We start from the raw sequence: 24,147 nt of genomic DNA, 5'->3' as shown, positions 1-24,147 counted from the left end.
ACCACAAGGTACAAGGCACTGAATAAAGATTTGTTTATTGTCATAAAATTTAGACTGATAATTATTTCTTTGTTACTTCATGATTCAGGAGTCGCATTAGTGCAGTTGTAGTAATAAGGGTGCTATAAATTATATATTTACTTATTAAAATAATATGATATGACAATTCCATCAGTCAAAACTGAAACATCATAATACACATTTGAAAAACCAGTAAGATAGACAGTAGAGGCATATCACATGATATGACATCTAATCCACTGTGACCCAAACCTCTTTGTAGCTATGCTAGTCTATCCAATAAAACAATAAACCTTATTACATGTAGGGATTAGGGCATTTCTCACATATAATCATTTCACTTCTGAATCATCACATTACATGTATTACATGTAATTACATTTGCAAAACCTTACCTTAAGTTATAAAATTTTAAGAATCAGGATACTGTACATTGCAAAATTGTATACACATGTATAAAAATATTTAAAAAATTGACTCATGTTTAATTGTTCTAAAGGAATCTCAATGTCTCTCCCTGATAGCTGTTTATTGCACTTCATGTGAATAAGATTTGATAGTGTACAGTTTCAGATCTGAATATTTACAGCCAACATGATGTGTTAAGCACCCATGAATGATACTTGATTTTAATCACAAGGTACAAGTACAATTTTTAGGTACTATACTCTTGTGGACCCCTCCAGACTTGAGTCCAGGGCATCAGGCTGTCCATTGCGTCTTGTCTTGTCCCTGTCATATAAATGAAGATTAAACTTCATTACAATTAATCCAATCTACTTACTAGTACTTATACTTACTCTAAAGTGGCAGAGCACAGCAGCAAAGAAGTAAGTCGGTGTACAGGGTTATACCAAACCATCAGAATTATACCGCCCTTGCGGGGTGACATTTTCGTTGTCTGATACAAGATGGGAAATTGCCTTTTATTTTACCCTCTGGGTCTGCCTATTATATGTAACATACATAGAACAATGATTCAAGATGTGTTCTTGTCTAATGTCTGTCATCAGGCCTGAATACTGGGCAAATTATACTTAGCAAGACTGCACAGCATTATTGTCTAAAAGTCGAATCAGGTACAACAGATACAGTGTAGGTAACAAGTCTGCAGTGATCAACACTGATCAAGGAGGTTATTAACCTGTTTGTACTGATGAAGCAAAAACAGGACTATGACACATCAACAGTGAAATGTCAGGTGACTGCTACTGTGCCAGACTCACCGTTTGTGTTCCAGTGCTGCCTTAGTGACTCTCCTCCTCTCCTCAGTGATGGGATAGCTCCACAGGAAGAGGAGGGAGATGATGATGAAGACAATGGGAGCTGGAGCCACCAGCATCCTCAGGGTGAAGCCCACAATGGCAGACTGGGAGCAGGCCCCGGTGACATAGCCAGCAGCTCTGGGGAGGGTATATAGTTTCACATTGTCAACCACAATAGGATACTTAAAAAAGATAGAGATCTAATCCTAAAACAGGTTGTGTGACTTCCATGTAATATTTTGGGATACATGTACTGAAAATTCATTCATGTTTGCTGGGACTTAGTTTTCCTGTAGAAGGGAAGAAATTACAAATTCATGGTTGAAACACATTCAGAGAACAGAGGGCAAACAAAACTACTTAGACTGAATATTTCAAGATTTACTGTTGTCAATGGTCTACTGTAACGTTTTCACTACTGACTATAAAAATAACTTGTTGTCTTTTCTTTGTGTTAAAGTATATCTCCTGCCACTGTTCAGTACACATGTGCAAAGCATGTCCTTATGGATGCAGTACGGAGCATGTCCTTATGGATGCGGTATGCATATGCTTATGCAAAATTAGGAAGTAGAAACTCAAACTGGATACATGATGTTTCTGTTCAATGCGTGTGTGTATGTGTAGTTCTTTCCTTGTGTAAGGAGGGATACAGACCAGTGAGCACTTTTTATATGATGTGTAAAGCTTTACTTACTCCAGACTGAGAGTGGAGAGGCCTAAAGAGATGCCAGCAGCAAACTTGGTGAAGAAGACGTAGAAAGAGTAGAAGATGGCCTCTCGCCTTGTTCCTGTCTTCAGTGTGAAGTCATCCACAACATCAGGTAACATAGACCTGGAAATACAAAGTAAGGAAATAAATTGATGCAGCCAGGTATGCATATTTCAGAAAAGGTCCATTTGAAGCCTCCATTCTTTCAACGCCTTTCCAGACATCCTCCTTTTCAATTTGTATCATTCTGTTTTTTTCAAAACTTTCGCACATCTTTACCTGGTGTTTGACTGTTACAGTACAGTTACAGAGCCCTATCCTTGAATGAATGAATGAATGGTTTATTTGTTGCACAACACAACTTCATTAAAAAAAAATTGGCAACCAGCTGGTTGAATTGCACTTTTTTTCCCCATCAATTCCCTAAGACATGGAGTTAAAGTAATCCTTCCTTTACTTACCATGGCAGCAGGAAGGCAACAGAGATGCCGACTCCGCCCAGTATGGTGATGGGGTAGACTGCGTAGGGGTTTCCCGGGATGTACAACAGGGTGAACAGGGTGGGGATAAATACCTGAGACAAACGTATCCAACAAGTTGATCAAAGCAGGGAGGCAAATGGCTCTAGATACATACAAAGTCAAATGAAAAAGTCACTGACCAGTCTATAATGTAGTTGTCTATGATAAAAGGCAAAGTTGAAACTTAGACCTACTGCAGTCCCCCAGAAGAGAGCTGTCTTCTTCCCATACTTGACAAGACACCACTGCCAGACTGGCATGCACAGAATGGCTGCTCCCTAGAGTAAGTACAAAACAACAACTGTCACTCTATGTGTAGTAGTAACATAAATTGAATGCATGTACAAAGGATATAGACATGACCTGTAGCTATTTTTTACATGGGTTATAGAACTGGTATCAACATGTAGCCAATTCTGGTGTACAGAATAATGGAATAACCTATCGTACTTGGAATACACGCTACATGTTGAGGAAATAAGCGTTATACTTCTACTAAGATTGCATGCAGTCCATTACTTCATGAATTATTCAGTCAAAGATAACATGGTATCATACCATACATAACATGCAAGTTGGGTTTTTGAGATAATCTAGCTGAATAAGACATATCTTATTTTTCTACAAAACAACAATTTCTGTATGAAATGATCAAAGCTAGGTACCTTGGGTGTGCCTTTGACAGAGTAGGGCATGATGGGCAAACTGTCCAGCAAATTAGAAATATGTGTAGAAATGTATTTGAGAAGCAGAGGAAGATCACATAACAATGGCAAGTTGAATTCACAAATCTATGACTAGGTTGGTATCATGGGGACAATAAGGGTACAGGATCATTTTATGATTACACCCCCTTTCCATTGCAGGCTGCAACTGCCAAACAACCAAAGATTTGACCGTTCAATGGTTTTTGCATGTTTTTGTTACCTGTTACATCATACTTTTACATCTTACATCATATTCCAATAGATCTAATGAAATCAAAGGTTAAACAAATACAAATTTGGACACTGTACGGTAGTTCAGTGATCACAGTCTACTGGAAAGGGGACATTACAGTCATGGGGACTGACCAATAGAGCAATGATGAGATTCTGGAACTGATCTCCAAGGCCAAGGGCATGCTGACAGAACAAGGCAAAGTTCCCCTGTACAGACTGGGCAGGGAATACATGTGGGTTAGCTTAGTGTATCAGATTACATGTAGTAAGACATGCATGCAAGCATTGATAACAACACATGTTTCAGTACTTTTCACGCCATTAGTAAGACCATGAACACTACTTGAACAAACTACAGAAAAATTGTTTTTTACTCATGTTCTATATACAGATTGGACTGGGAATCATGTGGGTTAGTTTAGTATATTACATCATGATACAGGTAGTAAGACATGCATGCAAACTTTAATAAAACAACACATGTTTCATTACTTTTAATGCCAATATCAAGAATGTGAACACAAACTTTAAAAAAATTCGGTTGTTATTCTTTTTCAGTTAATTCCTTGCTCTATGGGAACCTCTTTCTCTCTACTTACAGGACATTTTTTTTGTAAAACAAACTCACCTGAATAGCCAGTGAAAGGAAGAGGAAGCTCATGGTGAGTTTTACATATGGACCGTGTTTGAAGACCAGCTTCAGACCCTCAAAAAATGATGCCTCCTCTTCTTCACTACCTCCTTCTACATCTGAGAGGGACAAAAAACAAACAAATACATGTTAATTTGTGTCCATCATGAACCCTTGTCAAAACTATGATATTGTATTAATACAGAGGGTGGTGATTCTGATAAGTCTACCAGTAGATCTATAAGATATAAGATCATGCTGTTACAGTGTATGTTTGATAACACAACAGATTGAATGTGCTGTCTTTGTTCTCTCATTGGCAATGTGTGTAATTGCTAAAAACACATGACTTTTACAGATGTGACAACCCAATAGTACTAAATCCAACCTATTCATTCAAGACAAAAAGCACAAATTGAAGATGAAACAAGGTGTCCATGTTTGTTAAAATTTGTTATGTCAACCAGAATGTCTTTACTCACCTTTTCTCTCCTTCACTCCAAAGAACACAGTTGCAGCACATAAGAGGTAGAAGCCACACATTACTCCAGCACCAACAAGGTAAGCTTTTTCCTACAACAAAGAAGAGGTGTGATGGCAAAGAAATAAGTGTAACTATGTTTTTTTTTCTCTTACACTGCACATTACATGCTCTTCAAACGCAACAGAAATTCATAAGAATGAGCTAAAAAAAAGTAAAACATGAGAAATAGTCATTGAAAAAATCTTGAAAAATTTAATATAGCAATTTCACTGAGTGGGGACCAACCAGATTTGCCTTGGCCTCAGGACTAACAGTGGCCCCAGGATTGTTGCAGTCCTTCTCTGTGGACCCTCCAATACCAGCAACGATCTGTCCCTGAATAGCACTGCCCAGTAACACTCCCAGAACCTCACAGAACATTCCTGTATAGGAAATCATAATCACACAGAACTAATGCTACAATACTGTAACATACATTCGCATAATTCCACCAGGTGTCATTATACCGCCACCTAAAAAAACGTTGTTATAGAGGCCTTCACAAGATTGTCTTCAACACCTAAATATCTGAATTGTATCACATTTACGATATTTAACATTCGGTATTCAAGACAATCTTGGGAAGACCTCTACACTAACGTTTTGAGGTGGCAGTATTATGGCACCAGGTGGAATTATGATAGTGTATAAGGGATATGCTGATGTTTTGACATACTCCAAATTACAGCCAGTTTGCACATCATGTCTTTGGCATTTTTGTTGGAAGTTGAAACTATTACACAACCTCTGTGAAATGATAAGCGTCCGGGACGCCTAAAACGGGCGTCCGGGACGCTGCCCGTCCCGGATGCTATCCGTCCCGGACGGCCGATTTGGCTGATGAGCGGAACGGCCTGGACGCCTGGGGACGGCCCCGGGACGGCCCGGACGCCCTGGACGCCGTCCAAATTGGCCGCTTGGACGCCCTGGACGGGCGTCCGGACGGGGTCCGGGACGGGATCTGGGACGTGCTCTGGGACGGGTGCGCGGACGGGGTCCGGGACGGGGTCCGAGACGGGGTCTGGGACGGGTGCGCGGACGGGGTCGGGGTCCGGGACGGGCTCTGGGACGGCCGCGGACGGCGTCCCGGACGCGTAGGGACGCTCTAATTAGCGGCATGTACGGAATTTATGATGGCGCAAATGGGCTCTGGACGGCGTCCAGTCACAGCGGAGCGAGTACGGACGGGCGTCCGCCCGAGCCTTGGACGGCCGTCCCGTCACGGGTGGGTTCGATAAATACACAAATCAGATCTCAAGTCATGATTGTCTAAACGACGGCTAGCATTTTTGCCGCCCCCAAGAAGGACGAATCGCCCTGAGCGCACGATAAAACGACGTACAAGATCTATCTTGGAGCGGTGCGAGGGTCAGTCTCTTCCTGACGCTGCAGCGACAAAATTTTGTCGTCAACTGCAACAAAACTAAAACACTACTCGTACATACAATTGCAAAGTTATATTGAAGAAAAATAGTAAAAGGTGTATAGAAAATAACGACAGGAAACTGTACTTGGTTATGCACAACTTTGGGGCGTTTCACGGTCTGGGAAGAGTCATCGTACCGCGCAACAGACAGATCGACTGGCGTTGCTATGTGCAGTGATTGACAGCGCCAAGCGTCTAGGAGGAGCTATTGTTTTTAAGGCCCACTTTACATTACGCTTTTCGCGCTAGCGGAACTGGCGAGAACGGGACTACGAGAGCGAGAGCGCCGTGTAAAGAGAGTTCCCGTTGAAATAGAAAAATAGTTTTCACGGCCAGCCATTTCCGTAATGGCAACCTTCGCAGGCTCTCACGTCAATCGGGTCGGCAGTCAACCTTCAAAGCCTAGCGGGCTGTCAGCGAAAAATAGTCTCATTCTCACATTTTTGGGCGACCAACTTTCGCATAATTTTTGTGGAAGACCTGTAAAAATATACAAGTTCGATTCCGAATATTTTCCCCTGCAATACATTGTTACGTTGAACCGAAACCAGAAGCCGCTATCTCTGCAAATTTTGTATGAAGTAATCCCATTACGCGTCTCCGATTGGCCGTTGCTATGACACCGGTGACTGTTGCTATGACATTGAACTGCAGGCAGGTTGAGTTTTTACGTGAATGAATATTATACCTGCAGGAATTATGCGTATTTTCACGGTTATTTCAGTGCGTAGCCATAATTTAGCAGGTCATCACTGAAAGAAAGGGATCTTCTATCAAACAGTTTGCTTTGAAAGGGTTTTAAAGTGCTTTTTTATCGAAAATATTGTGGTCGAAGTTACCGGAAGTGTCAGCGAAACAACAACGTAGTCAGGGACTTGTAAGTTGTATTTCTTATGCAAGTCACGCATTTGAATTTTCAATCCCTTGGAAGCGGTACGCAAACAAAAAAAATCAAGTTTGTTCAATATAACATCGTGCAGCTAAAAAAAAACTGCGATCTTTATCTAGACTTTCACCAAGATTTTACATTCCACCGCGCGCCGCGGGAGTCCTGTCAGATTTCCGGGCGGTGTGTATAAAGAGGTCCCGATGCGGCGTCCCGATAGCGGAAAATTTCACCGCTGACGCGAAAAGCGTAATGTTAAGTCGGCCTAATTTTCACACGCTATTCCGTCATTCTGGATGGAATCCATCCTGATTATGCACCAACTGTAGCAGAAGTTTTGAAGAAACAATGACACCGACGGAGGAATTTATGGAACAGATACCGGGTGCTGACAGATGCAGGTTTTACCCCGAAACAGGCCGTAAAAAGTTTGGTACTACCGTAGGCTTTACAATATCCACAGTATCGCGACGCGCCGTGCACTCGTGCATTCTTCGGCAGGGCTTTGGTTGCTGGCCGTACTGGGAGGTCAGAGGGCAGTGAGAACCCCGCGCGTCATTAGAATTACAGTCGGGCTACCTTGCCTGTACAAATAAACCCCGCGGCGAGCATGCAGGGGACTGCTGCTGCGGACGGAGAGCTTCTGGAAGCTTCACGTAATAATTAGATGAAGACAAAAAAACATTCCATTGGTTTTGTACCATAAAAAAGAATGACATGTAAACTTAGCCTTCAGACAGTGTCAATAGATTTATGAAATGCATCAAACTTCGAGCGCTAATAGTTTTGTTTACCGATCAGTCAATACTTTCTCCCTAACCCAATATTTCGGATTAGTCAGCTAACTGGAAACATTATGACATTTCAGTCAACCGAGAGTTGATATTTATATCATAATTTCCCTGAAAGTATTTTGCTGCGTTCTAATTATTTAAAAATGTATCTTGTGCGCTCCATTTGTCTGTGTAAACAACACTTGATCTTTTTCATACTTGGTAGCACCCAAACATCACGTGCCTTTACTAGTTTTAGCCCAGCCTTGTATTTTTATTTTGTGGTGTGTGTATTTAATTAATTAACGTTTCCTTGTTGTTTATACATAAATCTCGAGTCCAGAATTCCAGCAACATGTTGGGACTTAAGACACGAGGCACATTGTGCAATTTAATTGAAACAAAAGAAGTTTTACTTGAATGCTACCGACTTGTCCTCATGCGGCTGACACGAAGATAGTACAGGGTTTGTTGATATAAGCAAGGTGATTAGCAGTGACTTCCCAGCGGAGGATAGCCCTCGAGACGGGAAAAGAGGTATTATCTCCAATCGATTTCTATCGATTGATAGTCGTGCGTTAATTTTCAATCATCAAATCATCATGCAAATCGGATGGCGAACGCCCGTCAGTCGGGCGACGTTCCGGCGACGTTCGCCCAACTTCCGTTTGTTTACAAATATTAAATTTCTGGGCCCGGGAATGTGAGGGTAATTCTGACCCTGTGGCCCCTGTGGCTTTGTAACACACTTTCCTTTCCTGTGTCATTTCTGTTATGCCCGCGCATTTCATTCATTGGTTAAAAAGATTCCGACAACAAAATAAGCAACTTTTTATTATTGATCCCTGGCCTTTTTGTGAGGAACGTTTTGTGTTACCTTGTCCGCGTGCAAGAGGTCATGGAAGGTTCATTATCATGGATTTATTCAGAGACGATCGCACGAGCCTCGCTTATATGTGAGGGGGACAGTTTTGGGGCGAAAAATACGCAAGACTATCAGATCCTAAAATCAGCCGACCTTCCTCAAGTTCCTGCGATCGCGAATGCGTCCGAAGATCGTATATCATGTGACGGGAGTATAAGGCCCGCCTCAGTGACCAAAACTGACATGCGGCAATGATGATGATGATAAGAGACTACAGAGCATGGTGCTACCGCGAATTTAAAACCACCGCGGAAAGTCCTTTTTACCGCTAAATTAAATTCCCGCGAACTTAAATACATTTACGGTATCTTATGCAATCGCCTGTATTTTTTTAGGGTAGCGAGTGTAAGGAGCCCCAGTAGGAATAGGATGGTAGTAGGGTACCCAGGCTAGGCTAGGAATAGTAATTATATAGGAGTCGGCCGGCCAAATAGGGATTGTTACGGACTACCTGGGGAGTGCTCATCCTCATCTGATTTGATCCAGCTGTACCCACTACGTGCAGTACACACAAAACATGACATGCGATCCGATAGCCACAGAAGGACAGGGAAGACAGAGTGACTCAAGTACTGTAGATCTAATTTTCAACAAAATAGTCTAGTACTGTACTTAGTCTTGTCTTAAATTCACGATATTGTGTATTCTGGAATGAGTACCGGGTACTGCAGTCTGATGTAGACCTATTCTGTATGATGCAACAAGGTCATAACCACCGTTTCTGATCGCAAAAATACCTCACACATGGTACAAGAAGGCTTACAAGTACATATGGTAAATACGAATTTTTAAGTGTCACACCAAACTACATGTATCTGTAAGAGGTGTCAACAATACAGAAGCTGACAAGGAACTTCTTACTTGTCTACACTGATGATCTGGGGTCCTGGGATGTTTGTCCGGCAGCTGAGCACTGGCATCTTTTCACAGGACAAATTGTAGCAGTTCCGACCCTCTCCGTCTGTTGGCGGCAAACTTGACGTGCCCACCATCCGGAAATGATACAGTACAAACCCTTCTGTTCCCAGAACACGTCTGCCGTGTCATTCATGATACTGTAAGGTTCAGAACGCCGACGAAAAGAAGACCGAATGACTACAAACAACTCTACTCTACGTACTCAGCTCAACGAACGGTTTACACAAATTCCGGTTAGCTTTCAAATTGTATATGCCGCCACGCAGGCGCAGTATGCGCCACTGGCATATCACCATTCCCGTGGGCCCCGTGGGTATGTCAGACAGCCCTTCGGTTCATCTGTGACATCGGAGTCCCGCTGGTAATTGACCCCGTCCTGAGCCAGGACAGTCCAGGGCCGATTTCCGTCTTGCCTGGCGTGTAGAATTACTAGAAAGCAAGGGTGTTTATAGAAATCAAGGGTGACTATTTGTTATTCTCCAAGCAGAGGTTTGGGAGGGAGCTCTCGCTCCCGGGAGAAGTTAAAAATTCTGGCCACTACTATCGATCCCCCCTTCCGCAACCCCTGAAGAACTATTCATGTCTAGCTGCAGGGAGACCCAGAGGGTCCAGAAAATGTTCAAAGTGTTTTATAGGATACTTTTTTGCCTGACGTCTTGCATCTGTTGCCTTAGGGGCGATACTTCATAACGCTGAGTCCTGTGACTGGATGTGACGTGCCATATTTTGAAGACGAACGTCTGTTGGTTTATAATTCTCGGCCCAACACCTTTTAACCTACATTAATGATATACCTGACCATATGATAACTAGTAGGTCAGATTTTATATAGCGTGATGGTAATGCGAATATATAGTTCCAGTGGAGTAACATTGCTATCATTAAAACGACTCCGAGCATTACGATCCAAATATATGTACTACAAAACTGGAAAACAGGTTGGGATATTGTGTTTCGTTCTAGAGGTAGGGCTGAGTTTAAAATTTGAACTTCATCAATAGAGTTATGGCAGCGGGTGGTCTCAGTGGGCTAACTTTGGTGTCGTTAGAAAGGCGCTAACGCCCGCATCACAAAACTAAAAACCGTTTTGAAATATCGTCTTTCGTTCTAGAGTTATGACTGTTTAAAATTTGACCTTCATCATTAGGGTTAGGGCAGCGGGTGGTCTCAGTGGGCTAACTTTGGTGTCGTTAGAAAGGTGCTAACGTCCGCATTACAAAACTAAAAACCGTTTTGAAATATCGTCTTTCGTTCTAGAGTTATGACTGTTTAAAATTTGAACTTCAGAATTAGGGTTAGGGCAATGGGTGGTCTCAGTGGGCTAACTTTGGTGTCGTTAGAAAGGCGCTAACACCCGCATCACAAAACTAAAAACCGTTTTGAAATATCGTCTTTCGTTCTAGAGTTATGACTGTTTAAAATTTGAACTTCAGAATTAGGGTTAGGGCAATGGGTGGTCTCAGTGGGCTAACTTTGGTGTCGTTAGAAAGGCGCTAACGCCCGCATCACAAAACTAAAAACCGTTTTGAAATATCGTCTTTCGTTCTAGAGTTATGACTCTTTAAAATTTGAACTTCAGAATTAGGGTTAGGGCAGCGGGTGGTCTCAGTGGGCTAACTTTGGTGTCATTAGAAAGGCGCTAACGTCCGCATTACAAAACTAAAAACCGTTTTGAAATATCGTCTTTCGTTCTAGAGTTATGACTGTTTAAAATTTGAACTTCAGGATTAGGGTTAGGGCAATGGGTGGTCTCAGTGGGCTAACTTTGGTGTCGTTAGAAAGGTGCTAACGTCCGCATCACAAAACTAAAAACCGTTTTGAAATATCGTCTTTCGTTCTAGAGTTATGACTGTTTAAAATTTGAACTTCAGAATTAGGGTTAGGGCAATGGGTGGTCTCAGTGGGCTAACTTTGGTGTCGTTAGAAAGGCGCTAAAGTCCGCATCACAAAACTAAAAACCGTTTTGAAATATCGTCTTTCGTTCTAGAGTTATGACTGTTTAAAATTTGAACTTCAGAATTAGGGTTAGGGCAATGGGTGGTCTCAGTGGGCTAACTTTGGTGTCGTTAGAAAGGCGCTAACGCCCGCATCACAATACTAAAAACCGTTTTGAAATATCGTCTTTCGTTCTAGAGTTATGATTGTTTAAAGATTAGAGGTCGAATTTATGGTAGGGGCAGAGGGTGGTCTCAATGTACAAGTATATGGACTAACTTTGCATTCAATCATTAGGAAGACGTTATGGTTAGTATGACTGAAAACAGTTTTGAAATCTAAGTCATCGGGTATGAAACTGCCAATAAACGTCCTTCTACTCGTCTATATCTACATGATTGTTGAAATTGCTTGATCAAGAGCAATGGATACAGTAGACGCATGTGGCTGTCTTGACACCCAGAAACGGGATGCAGTATCGTCCAATTATCAACGTCGGCACTCCGACTCGGTAACACGATCGCAACATTATCTCTCAAGATATCGATACCAGGTCAATACATACAACATGTAGCTACCGTACCTGTGTTTGTTGAAGTCGGGTTGAAGAAACAGAAAGGATATATACAGCGCGTTGCATTGTCGACCCAGGTTTGCGTGATGGTTTCAAAGGCTATTGAACTTGTTATAAAACATACAGGTTTACGATATTCACACAATATTTGTCTGACCGTACTAGTCATTGATTTAAGACAAGCGTTGTGAAATGTCAGAACAATTTCTAAACGATTTTCAACATTTTTATGGCGGAAATGTGGATTTGCTATAGTATCGTGTACCATAGCCACGGGTAGAAAACTCATCGTTCAGTTGCGTTTGAGCTTCAAATTTTGACTTAAGTTTTAAAAAGAACAGGAAACCACTTTTTACATCACATCACAAAGGTCTTCGTGCATTGTTTTTGACGGTATGAAGATTTCGGTTTACTGCAGTCTTTCTCTGGTTTCGTATCAATTCACAGCATGGTCTGAATTGAAAGACGGAATAACATTGTATGCTTGTGATGTGCCCTGTACAAACAGAAAAGTGTCAAAACACCAGATTTTTCTTCCAAGACGTACATTGTGGGCTTCTAATCTTACCCGATAAAACAGAACATGTTTCATCCAGCAAAGCATTATGTACATGTTGTAGATTCCCCGGTACTGAGGATAAGGCTGTCAAGTGGTACAGTTGCAACCAAACTTGCGTGATTATTTCAAGCGTTCAAACCATCAACAGATCATATGAAATATCTAAACAAAAAACACTCACAAACCATGTTGGGTCTTATCATTTAGCCTTGAGGATAATAGACGTGTTCAAAGGAAACAACAATACTGAAACGGTTGTCAACATTTTCATCGTCATAACCCTTACAGCACACCTTATGTTAACGTTTTTTTTGGCTTTTACTTTGTATACGATATTCAAATCAAACAAGAATGTTGCGAATCGATAGCAAATGTGATGAATGTTGCAGCACATGTTAACTATAATAACGCCAAGACAATGTTTATCGGTATCTGTGTAGAGCTATAAAATAACATTGTCAGTCGTATTTTTTCTTAAATCAACATTTGAAAGTTTAACATAATCCTCTGATTCATCTGGCATGTGATGGCCTGGTATCAATCATCCAGCAAAATATTTATGTACATACAGGTACGCATACCATAGCGGCATAGCCCCTACTTAAGAATTCTTTCTGGTCAATCACAAGGCCATTGGAGAAACAAACAGAAATCTCTAGGAAGGTATTAAATAGAGGCAAAACCGCTTTTACTTGCTGTGGCTACAGGCGCCAAGGTTCTTTCATTTTCCTATGAAAAGGCAACACTTTTTGCAAAGAATTGCGCCGTTAACTCCACTGTTGATTTTCGATTCTTTGTACACATCGACCTATCAACATAGAGACATACAAATAGATGGCAGTCTGAATGGTGTTGATATTTACAATTTAAACACACGCGCGCACGTACATACATACATACACAAACACGAGCGATGCTGGGTCATTGGACAAGTGGGAAGTTTAGCCTTCCAAGGCTATATGTGCGCGCTGTTCTCTGGTTGCTACTTTGATCTCATCATCCCTCGTTCTGTTGTTTGAACGCCAGCGGTCATTTGAAACCGGCCATCGCACGATTTGTTTGGCATTGTGCACGTGGCTACATTCAGATGTGCGATTGACATGTTGAAATGTGTTCAGGATGCTTTTGCATAGCCTGACGTCCACGCAGCCGTATTATAGCTCCCGACCCTCTTCTTTCCTCTAGTACTCGGGAGCTATAATACGACTGGATACTAGGCTAGCGTTTGCCTTTGTTCGTGTTGAGAGTACTATGTTGAGAGGACGTGTGTTGCATTAACGATATACTTACGTCTATTAACTAAACAACACGTTTACTGAGTACAATCGTAATTTTTTAAATTCTAAATCGGGTATTTCACTGAAGCTGCGGCAGTGAGATACCAGCTTTACTAAAAATTGCATGAGACACAGGGCGATTCTGGGTCTTTCCGTGTCAGCAAAAGCACTTTTTGCTTTGTAAGACTGAATACATTTTGACTGGAAATAGGATAAGGTAACTACCTACATTGCTACAAAAACCATATTGAGACCGACAACATCTGATCTTTGGGAACAGGTGGTTGTCACTACAGACAGGATGTTTTGAAGCTGTGTCAATGGGAGAATATCTTTCTGACCACCAAAATGTGGTCACATTGTTCAGTGGTGCCTAGGCCGTCTTTCCAACAATATGTCCAAAGGACTCTTTCCTTCCAGACACCGATCGCGCTGCTACCTCGCTGCGACCTGAATTTGAGGACAGAGTGCACAGTGCGCGCTCACAGAAACCCCTGAAAAGCTACTTTGGCGGAATCTAGTGAAGACCCTGGTGCGCTCATTGAGATTTTAGGGTCACACGAGTCCATTTTTGTCGCTGTCGCCGTCTAGTGCAAAGGGGGCCTTTGCGATTGTTGAACGTTCCTTCACAGACCCTGATGGATGTTGGCGATCGCTGTCCGCTTGTTGAGAGATCGTGTATCTCATGCGAGGGGTGGTCAATAAGTTCGCGGCATTGCCCAGATATAAGGTGCATTGAAATCTCGGAGCTTCTTGTAATCAATCTTGTCTTGATTTCAAAGGCGAATGTGCGCGTAATTAACATAAAACACCCAAGTTTACAATCTTCACAACAGCTTTTAGCCCTCGTTATTACATTAGATGAACGACAAGCGTCATGAAACGTCCAAACAAGTTCTAAATGATTCTCAACATCTGTGTGGCATCATAACTTCAGGGTCACGGTTTGGCCCCGAACCCACAAGTCCTGACTTCAACTCCTGTCATGTCACTGATATTTGTTGTGCACTTAGGGCTTTGTGCAGATGCAATTAGGGCTTTGTATAGAAATACTATAGCCTCTGTGATTACTTCTGATGGCGAGACTAGTTCATTTGAGATAGTTACTGGAGTTCTCCAGGGTGATACCTTAGCACCATATTTATTCATTAAATTTTGTACTCGATTATGTTTTAAGACAGTCTCTACACACAAATGCAAACAAAGGTATTGGAATCAAAGCACGAAGGGGTCAAAGATATCCTGCCCAATATCTCACTGATCTGGACTTTGCAGATGATCTTGCGCTAGTTGCTGAACAAATAAAAAATGCAGAAACTTTGCTTCAATCTGTTCGATGGAGCGCTGATTCTCTATTTTCAACCAACTCATAGACCAAGTTCGTTATGAAGCCATGAAGCTGAGATTGTATCAAATGAAATCTTTATTGAACATAACATTTCGCAGACTTGACATTATCAAGTCTGAACTATGATGATATTTACATATGTACACCAGAAAAACACTCTAAACCAAGGAACGTGTGTGGTGAACATGAAACAGTTGTTCAAAACCTGCTCACATAACGCAACATTCAAGACTCTGGACGCATTGAAGTTAGGCTAGAACTCTGTACAGACGATATAACCTTGACATCAATATTTAAGGAACATGTTTCACAGGTAGTCATCCGAACTGAGAAGTGCCTAGGGGCACATTCATGTATGTAGGTCTATATGTAATTACTATAAGAAAGTGTTATGTGGAGATTCCGAGCGAGCTCGCCGGAGTGAGTGAGTCTTCTTTCATACATGTTCGACAGTTCTCTCATGTAGGGAACAGGCGGTAGCAGCTTTTGTGACGCTTCCTACGGCCTTGTGCGGAGAGGTGTGTTTGGATTGTTTCTGCGTCTATCGTGGATATCTGACTCCAGAGTGGTGGACGCCAGTTTCTGAACTCTGAGTTGACCAATATTTTGGCAAGGACAAGAAGTGTCTGATATGTATAGTCAAACTTTCCTGCAATAAGTTTTGTTTTGATACGTGTACTTTAACGTTCTATAAGACTTGTAATGAAGTATATGCAACGGGAACCTATTCAGAAACCCATTTAGAAGGTTATAGCGTTAAACCCTATTTAAAAAGTTACTTTTGAATCATGCTCCACAAAAATTAGAATTACTGCTCACGCATTTGAAAATAGAGAAAGGGTTGTATTATAAGCTATGCGCGAAATAACTTTTGAAGTATATGTGTGGCAAGTTGGAAGACGAAATATTAAACAGTTCATTTCAAACAGACCCTTCGTATATAGCGACGAAAGTGAGTTCTTTAGTCGTGGATTAATTTCATTCACATTTACAGACAAGTACTGATTTCTGCAAACCGTGATCGGCCGTTACGGAAACACATCTTTGTTTGTTTGGTTATTTAGCACATAAAGAACAAAAAAATAAATAAACGGTGCCGGAGGGGGGGAGAATCCTGCATGGCTTGTACAGAGCCCACCTCCACTAACTAAACTAATACTTATTCAAATACATAAAAGTGTGATGATGATGATGAGAATATATAAGATAAATAAAAGATTGACAACAATTGTGAAGTATCCACTAGAAATAACAACAGACATTTAGTACTGTAAATAATTGTTCAGGTATAAAATGTTAAGGCTAACTGAAACCCTAACTATGAATAAGAGACTTAGAAGTGCTGGGGTTGATAGTATATGGCTTCTTAGCTTACGTTTAAATGTTACAGAAGTAGAATTCTTGAGAGAGGAGGGGAAGAGCATTCCAAATGTTGATGATCTGTCTCATTTTGGCCAAAGACGTTCTAAAAAGGGGAACGTGAAGATTTGAACATTGGCTAGTTTGATCTTCTCCAGATCTCGTTCGGTAGAGTGTTGCCTTTATCGTTTATGTCCAGGCAGCATGTTAACTTGCAAAATGTACCCCTGAGCTTTCTCAACTCCGTCTTTCTGTGGGGTTAAAATAAGAAGTTAATACAGAGACATTATGAAGGTCTTTGAAAATATTTCTAAAATCAATAAAGAGGAACAGCGATGTTCTGTATGTTTTAGATATCCTGGAGGTGTGCCCCTTTTTCCTAATCCCTCCTGTCATTGCTCAAAATAATCCCATCGCTACATCTGCTTGGAGTGTGCACAGCTTGGAGCAATTTCAGCGACCAGAAGAACCTTCTTCCTGTGTCTTGTCTTCTACGTGTTTTTGTCTCCCCCTTGGGGACTTCACGCCATATGACGGAGTGGCGGGAAACGGGTAGGTAGGTACAGTCGACTGTCGGTACGTACGGAATGACGGCGGGGAAATCTGCACTCGTTTACCATTGGAGTACAAAGAAACTACTACAGCGGCCGGTGCGTGGACATTTGTGATCAAGGAAACAAGATGACGACTGGTTCCAACTACCCAGGATCATCTACGAACCAGTGAGATTTTAATTTCTTTGGTTATAACGGGGAAGGGGGAGGGCATATTTCCACGGCACCAATTTCCTTCGTGCACCGGGTCAACAGCTTGCTGTAGATTCCATACTTTCGATGGGAGAACTGGGGAACACATACTGGGTATTTCTGTCCTGGGTGTGCTCACGTACGTAACCCATAATAACACATGACAGAAACGCATGCCACTGGCTCAAGCAATTTGGTGGTTCGATATACATGAATACATGTATGGCGGGAAGAGGTCATTTAAGTTATTCCACATGTCATCCTGCATTATCTGACAGAAATTTGTGGGTTCGATGGGCATTGCTGAAATGTTTCACGAACAGCTTGTGGCCACGGAAATTCCAAAATTTTGTACCCTCCTAAAAATTGCGTAGAAAGATTATCATATAAACCAATATGAATGTTTGGATAATGTTCGGAAAGTGAATATTCATTGCTTGTAAACTTCTCCCTCTACATGTGTATGGCTCCAACGCTTAGCGAGTAATTCTTTACGTGAGGCTCTAAGAGGAGCGCCCCGGTAATAATTTTTTCCAGCTACTACTACATCTCCGCGACTCAACCTCTGCTTGGAGAGTAGACCTCGTTGACTTGGTTCACATCTGTGCGAAGCGATCAAGGGACAGTACGTTTACATGGTTTGGAGGTCTGGTGCGTCGCGGGGGTCGGATCCCATTTTTTTAATGATTTTGCATAGGTTGAAAAGATTTTAACATGGCCTGGTCTCGCTCAAGACGGAAAATCATGAATTCCATGGCCCCACTGTAATGTCACAAAATTTGTGTCACACAAATTGGAATCAATGATTACTAGTAAGTTATCCGATGTCTTGGCCGCTCTGTAGTAGACCCTCGTTAATTATCGCACGTTCCCTCATCAAGACCTTATTCAGGCTCGATCATATTTCCTACCGGTACCCGCTGTGAAGACCGCAGAGTACCGCTGAAGGAGAGAATGAATCCCCATATGTGCTCTCCCGTACACTGGCGTCTCTGTGACATGTGTTAGGATTCTATGATGATCGTATGATTGAAAAATATGATATTAAACCCATTTATATTTGACCACAAAAAACTTAACACCGTTTCATGTTGTATTGTACAAAAAACTGAACAAGAAAGAGTCATCGATCGACAAAAGTCGAGCTGCTACTGAGTGCTAGAAAGGTTTGGAGAAAAAACTGAAGCGTTTTCCCGCTGACACGTTAGGTTAGAAGGCCACAGAAATCGGAGAAAAAGTAAACAGAAAGACAAACATTTGTTCAGTCTACCATGATAAAGACCTGGTTACGTATCACATGTGATGTGAAAGAAATCTACTTTGAACTACGTATTCATCACAGAGCTGTCAAGAAAACTATTTTTGCAATAAAACTACAATGTTGTGGGCCCAAAACGGACGTGTTTAGCAAGGGCATTATTTCATCTCAAATGTCTCAATCTAAGAAGATTGATTTATCCCATAGATCTAGTACATTAGGAACAAAATAGATAGTACGTTGCTGTCAATTCATGTCAGAAATCATGTCAGAAATCTGGCCAGAAATCTGGCAATTCATGTCAGAAATTTATCATTTTGAAAAGAAAAAGCTCTTTCTTATTTCACTCAGAGTAAGAATGAAGTAAATTTGATTTCTATGCATTTGCTAATTTGTTAGCTTCGAGTCCAATTGTATCGCTTTCTTTTAGTTTCTATAGTTAACTGAAATATTTTGGTAATGAAACGTTGAGATAAAGGCTGAAGACCCAACCCTGAAGAACTATTTTCAGAACGAAATTAATTAATTTTGACACAACACTTTTTGATAATACATTTTGTACATGTATTGTGCTCGTGTCGGGAAACTACAATAAGACGCGTCAAATCTTAATCAATTACGTACGAAATTATGGCTAGAAAATCCTATGTATGTTTTCTGAGTTGATTTTCTCCATGTCGTCAATCCTCATCAAACCGCCTCTGTAATGTTGTTCCGACGCTTGCAAATGGCCCCAATGTCAATCGCTCTCCTGCAGTCGGGCGGGTCCACTTACTTTAGGTCCCTGCCGCCGAAACTTTCAGGTTATTTTTCTTACACAGACTTTGAATCATTCCTGACTGGTCACTATGTACGAATACTAACAAGAACAATAAACAAGGTAATGCCTGAAATTTCATGCACAATAATTCTATAGTATGTTTTTTTAATCCTAAAGGTATGTAACGTTACACTATTGACCTTACCGTACGAAAAGTTCCCACGCTGCTCGTGCTGTCAGGTCGTGATTTCATTTTGGCAACACTTGAATTCCGCAAAAAGTTGTGGTACACCTGGCCGTGTAGGTCCTTCATATAATTGCTGACATGTCAAAGTCAAGCATTTCCGAAGTCGGCGCTGTACAAAACTATAGATCTACCATACGAATTGTTCCCATGTCAATCAGCTTGGGGAAACGTAACTTCACCGTGTTAACCAAGACGACGCATACTCTCCAAGTAGAGGTTAGGCTCCGGCTGTTTTTTTTTTAAATGTTTTTAGGCGTTTTTATCGGGCTTTCAATTTTGTACAATCTTCTTGGTGTTTTGCGAGATAAAAACCGATAAAAACGTCAAAAAAACAGCCGGAGCCTAACCTCTGCTTGGAGAGTACGTGACGCACGCCCAGTAGCGCCCGCAGATCCATCCCACATCTCAACAGCGCTGATAAATTGAAATTCCTTTCAGGTCGCGCTTACAGGTTTATCCCTGGCTTCTTCCGGCCGTTGTGGCTTCTCCAGATTTTCTCCCGGCTGCATTTGCAGATGTGCTCGCTAACAAGCAAATAGCAGTGCGGTGGGCGGTGTCTATTAGAACGCCACGGGTGGGGCTATTCAACTCTTAAAACTGCGACATGTTTGTTTCTGCTCCGAATGTCACATTTCTTCCGACCACTAGTGGCCCTCTTAACTGTGACGTTTTCCAAAGGTCATAAATCCCATGTTTGTGACGGCTTAAAATGTCTCATTTCGGCCATTATAATAGCTCGAAATATTTTCGGGTTCGTAGTATCAACAAAACAGAGCGGCTTCGACTTCAACGAGTCGGCCGCAGTTCAGACGCCCTTTGACCTAGTTTGACGCTAAAGCTGAGCCGGAATGGCTGTTACCGACGTGTGTTGTCCAAGCGGCGGAGTGTATTTTACGTTTTTTTGGCGACGCCTCAGGGGCGAGCCTAATGTTTATAGTGTGCGACCGTTTGACAGGAATTCTAGGAATTCCGCAGGCATGCGAGGAATTTTTCTACGGGTATTTTTTTCTACGGGTATTTTCTACGGGTATTCCCTAGGGAATTTGTTTTTGTGTGTGACTTTAGTCTGCTTTGGGTATGGCGTATAATAAGATGACGTGACCGATGTTATAAACCAGGATTTCATGTTTTAATACTCGTTTCACCATCAAGTATAAAGCACATTACATTTTTTTAACAAAATACCCGATATTATGTATCGTTAGGGTAGAATTGTGGGTCAGTTATATTTTTGTTTGACCATTCGGCGTAATGATGTCGTGTATGTATGAGGATTGTTTTGTTTCGTTTGAAGGTTTTTATTTCATATCTTTCTGTTATTTCATTTTGTATGGTCGTGTGACGCTTGAATCCCTTTTTTTCTTATTGCTGTGATGTTCATTTGGTTACCAAACCATCGCGACAAAGGGGTGTACTTGTCAGTCGATTCTTCCTGTAACCTGGGGGTTGTCATGCCGGCGTTCACCTGTGGGGACAGATTGTGAGAAAGGATTGATATGAAGTATTTTTGCAATAGTGATACTAACTTAGCAACTTTTGTATGTCTGGATCGGTAAAGTGTTGTTTTCTGTTAGTTACAGGCCGTCGGTAGTGATGTAAGGCATCAAAGTAATTCAGATATAATTTATAGCAAAAGTGATACATATTGAATTACAGCGCTTATATTGTCATGTCAAGTCAAAGTCCTTCCCGCTCCATGGTGCATAGGGCGGCGCCCATGTTCTTGGAGTAACCCTGGGCCAAACAAATGCAATTACACAGCAGGGGGGCAGGACACTGGCTGTGGTGTGTGTTCAAATTACATACTCTTTCCCGAATGCTGAGTGCTAAGCTGAGAAATTAGCACGACCATTTAACACGTCATACCATATTGGCCGGGGATCGAACTTACGACGTACCGAATGCATGGCGAAGACTCTTCCCACTCGTCTCATTGCACCAGCGATAACGCTTGTGCAGCCAGACAACAATACTCGTGATGCTAACGTGCTGTTACTTTGACCGATGAGGTCTATTTCTCTTATAACCAAAGGGCACAAAAGTGCATTATCATTTACCTTTTGGTGTAGCCCGAGTTTTGAATCATTAAAGAAGTTTCAGAAATAAAATGTACCACCGTGAATAAGAAATAATGACACAAAATATTCTTTCTCGGCTTGGCTTCGCATGATCGAAGGCACATCAAAATATCAATATACATGTCGGCTTAAAAGCCACAAGCGACGGCTATCGGGTCTAAAATGCAGTACACTGTTACGTCGGGTTGCGTAAACCAGTATACAGAATATTTCGTCCATCATACAAGTAAAACGGTTGCATTTGCAAGAGATATCCAACTTCTACGTGTGGAAGGGTGGTAAAGGTGATTGGAAAAGCATCCTGTATACAACGGCTATATCATCACCAGCCTGTAATAAGACAGAATGAAATAAGTCACATGTACGCTCACCGCTATTAAACTGCTTGGAGGACAATGGGTGATCAGATTACCGGTACCGTTTTGGCTACAGTCAGAGTGATAAGACGGCGGGCGATCGGAGGACGGATGGGAGTATGGCAGTTCCGGCAATCGTCGGTTAATTGACGACTCGTGCTCAGCAGTATTACTATAGAACTGTGGATACGTGCTTGACTGTACTAGTCCACAGACGATAAAGGGTGAGTGAAACGCAGAGAAAAAGATGCTTGAGAACGGGGACCCCGGTAACAAATCGTATCTTTTACTTTAAGACCACGGGAAACAGATGAATATGACCACGAGAAACAGAAGCGTTTGTTGTTCGGCGGCGGCAAGGTGGCGAATGGAATTCCACAGGAGGGCCTCATGGAGCGCTGATATCTTCGGCCGATCAAAAACAAAAGGGTTGTGCCTGGTTGTGCCGTAAACAACATGTGGTATGAGTAACAAACTGCCAAGAAGTTTCCACGTTGAAAGATATTCTCTAAACAAAATCAAAAAACTCTGGCGAAACAAGGTCACAGATGAAGACTAATTCCTACACAACAATACGCTGTAAAAATGCCAAAACTATAATGCCGTTAATATGGGACTCATATTTTATCTTGCCGAAACGTGATGTTGGCGGACTTTTTGAAGACCAAGGTCTCGGGCGGTTTGGGGTAAGATTTGGGCCCACGAGATTAAGGTTGGCAGTGTTACTCAACCCAAGCACACAGTCCCAAAATCCACCTGGTACGATTCACATCGTAACGCTCTCGGTTTATTTAGCTCTAGTCACTCTTAACAACTTGTGACGTATCTATTATACACATAATACATGCTATCATTAGCAAGGTACTCTCACCGAAATTGAGTCGCTTGTGCATGTTCACTGTCCAGTTGAAACGCCGCGTCTAACTCGGCCGACCTTGTCCGCCGCGCCATCTCCGCCTGACTAGATAGTCAGTGATCGATCTTTAGTGGGAAGCAAACTGACGCTATTCTGAGGGCTGCCATTGGTTGGAAAATGTACTTGTGCAGTTCCTATTTGTCAATGTTTACAGACTGACGTCAGCACGGTGACCAATCCCAAGACGATGTCCAGACGACGGCCAGGGACCGCCCGTTTTGTTTGTTTTAACTATCCAAGCGGGGACGATATAGTCACAGCTTTCAAAACGGGGATTGAAATGTAACCAAAAAGGATCTATTTTACGATGGGTATATTGCAACCTAACAACGCTAAAAGCAATAGCAGCGAATCAGAACATTATAACCCGGAACTTTTTCATGCCTACCTTAAAAATTAGTACTAAGTTTTAACGGCTACAATGTTTCCTGTTTATTGACAAAGCGTAAAACAATAGATATATCTTGTACCGTCTTCTCTGAGGTGCGCTTATCGGGTAGTTTAGTTGATATTTTTGATCATGCATCATATACTGGGCGATGTTAAATTCAGTATCTCCGGTAACAGTCCTGGTTATATTGACCTCTTATTTTCTTTTTCCAAAATGTGACTAGACATTGCATCTCCGAGGTTTATACTACTCTAATTAGATACAAAAATAAAGGACTTTGCCCTTTCATCTTGTATGCAGATACACACCAACATGTGTTGTATCAATCACACACGAATATATTGCCATTTTAACAAAAAGAACTACCGTATATTCTCGAATAAAGTACGCACCCCAATTAAAGTACGCACCCCTGATTTTGGAAAAGACTTAGACAGATCTTTGGGACTGAAAGGTAAAATGGAAAAACTCAAATAAAGTACGCACCCCTTCTCCATCAATTTTGAACAGACCTTTAACTGGATAAATTCAAATTTATGATGTTTTCCCCAGGTTATTTTGCATGAAATACCCTGCATTTACACTGTCATTGTCTCTATAAACTTGTGAATTGCCTACTGCAAATTATAAAAATCACTGAGAACTGGTAGAAGAAATCAGGGAAAACCAGTTGTACAAGTCAAAGTCACTAACTCAAAAGGATTGTATGCAAATGCCAATCTTATGTAAATCATGTTTAGGCAATTTCTTTGTTTCATGGTTAGACAACTACAAGACAACAACAATGTGCATGTTTTGAAA

The 24,147-nt window shown here is 41.6% G+C and overlaps 1 protein-coding gene across 1 annotated transcript in view; it reads right to left on the bottom strand.

The window, feature by feature from the left end:
• Window positions 1-19: 19 nt before the first annotated feature.
• The window catches only part of LOC118404945 (sodium-dependent lysophosphatidylcholine symporter 1-B-like), a 36,872-nt gene continuing 12,744 nt past the window's right edge, over window positions 20-24,147 (bottom strand). Inside the window, exons 6-14 of the mRNA XM_035804351.1 lie at window positions 4,861-4,997; window positions 4,574-4,664; window positions 4,089-4,210; window positions 3,593-3,676; window positions 2,714-2,797; window positions 2,460-2,572; window positions 1,984-2,121; window positions 1,248-1,424; window positions 20-753 (exon numbers count right to left, since the gene is read on the bottom strand). Coding sequence (XP_035660244.1) covers window positions 684-753; window positions 1,248-1,424; window positions 1,984-2,121; window positions 2,460-2,572; window positions 2,714-2,797; window positions 3,593-3,676; window positions 4,089-4,210; window positions 4,574-4,664; window positions 4,861-4,997 — 1,016 coding nt within the window. The 3' untranslated portion in view covers window positions 20-683. The remainder of the gene's footprint in view (window positions 754-1,247; window positions 1,425-1,983; window positions 2,122-2,459; window positions 2,573-2,713; window positions 2,798-3,592; window positions 3,677-4,088; window positions 4,211-4,573; window positions 4,665-4,860; window positions 4,998-24,147) is intronic.

Source organism: Branchiostoma floridae, chromosome 2 (genome assembly GCF_000003815.2).
Source record: "Branchiostoma floridae strain S238N-H82 chromosome 2, Bfl_VNyyK, whole genome shotgun sequence".
In the NCBI taxonomy this organism is placed as follows: Eukaryota; Metazoa; Chordata; class Leptocardii; order Amphioxiformes; family Branchiostomatidae; genus Branchiostoma; species Branchiostoma floridae.
Note: the sequence above shows the minus strand (reverse complement) of the source record. Positions and strands in the feature narration are given on the sequence as shown.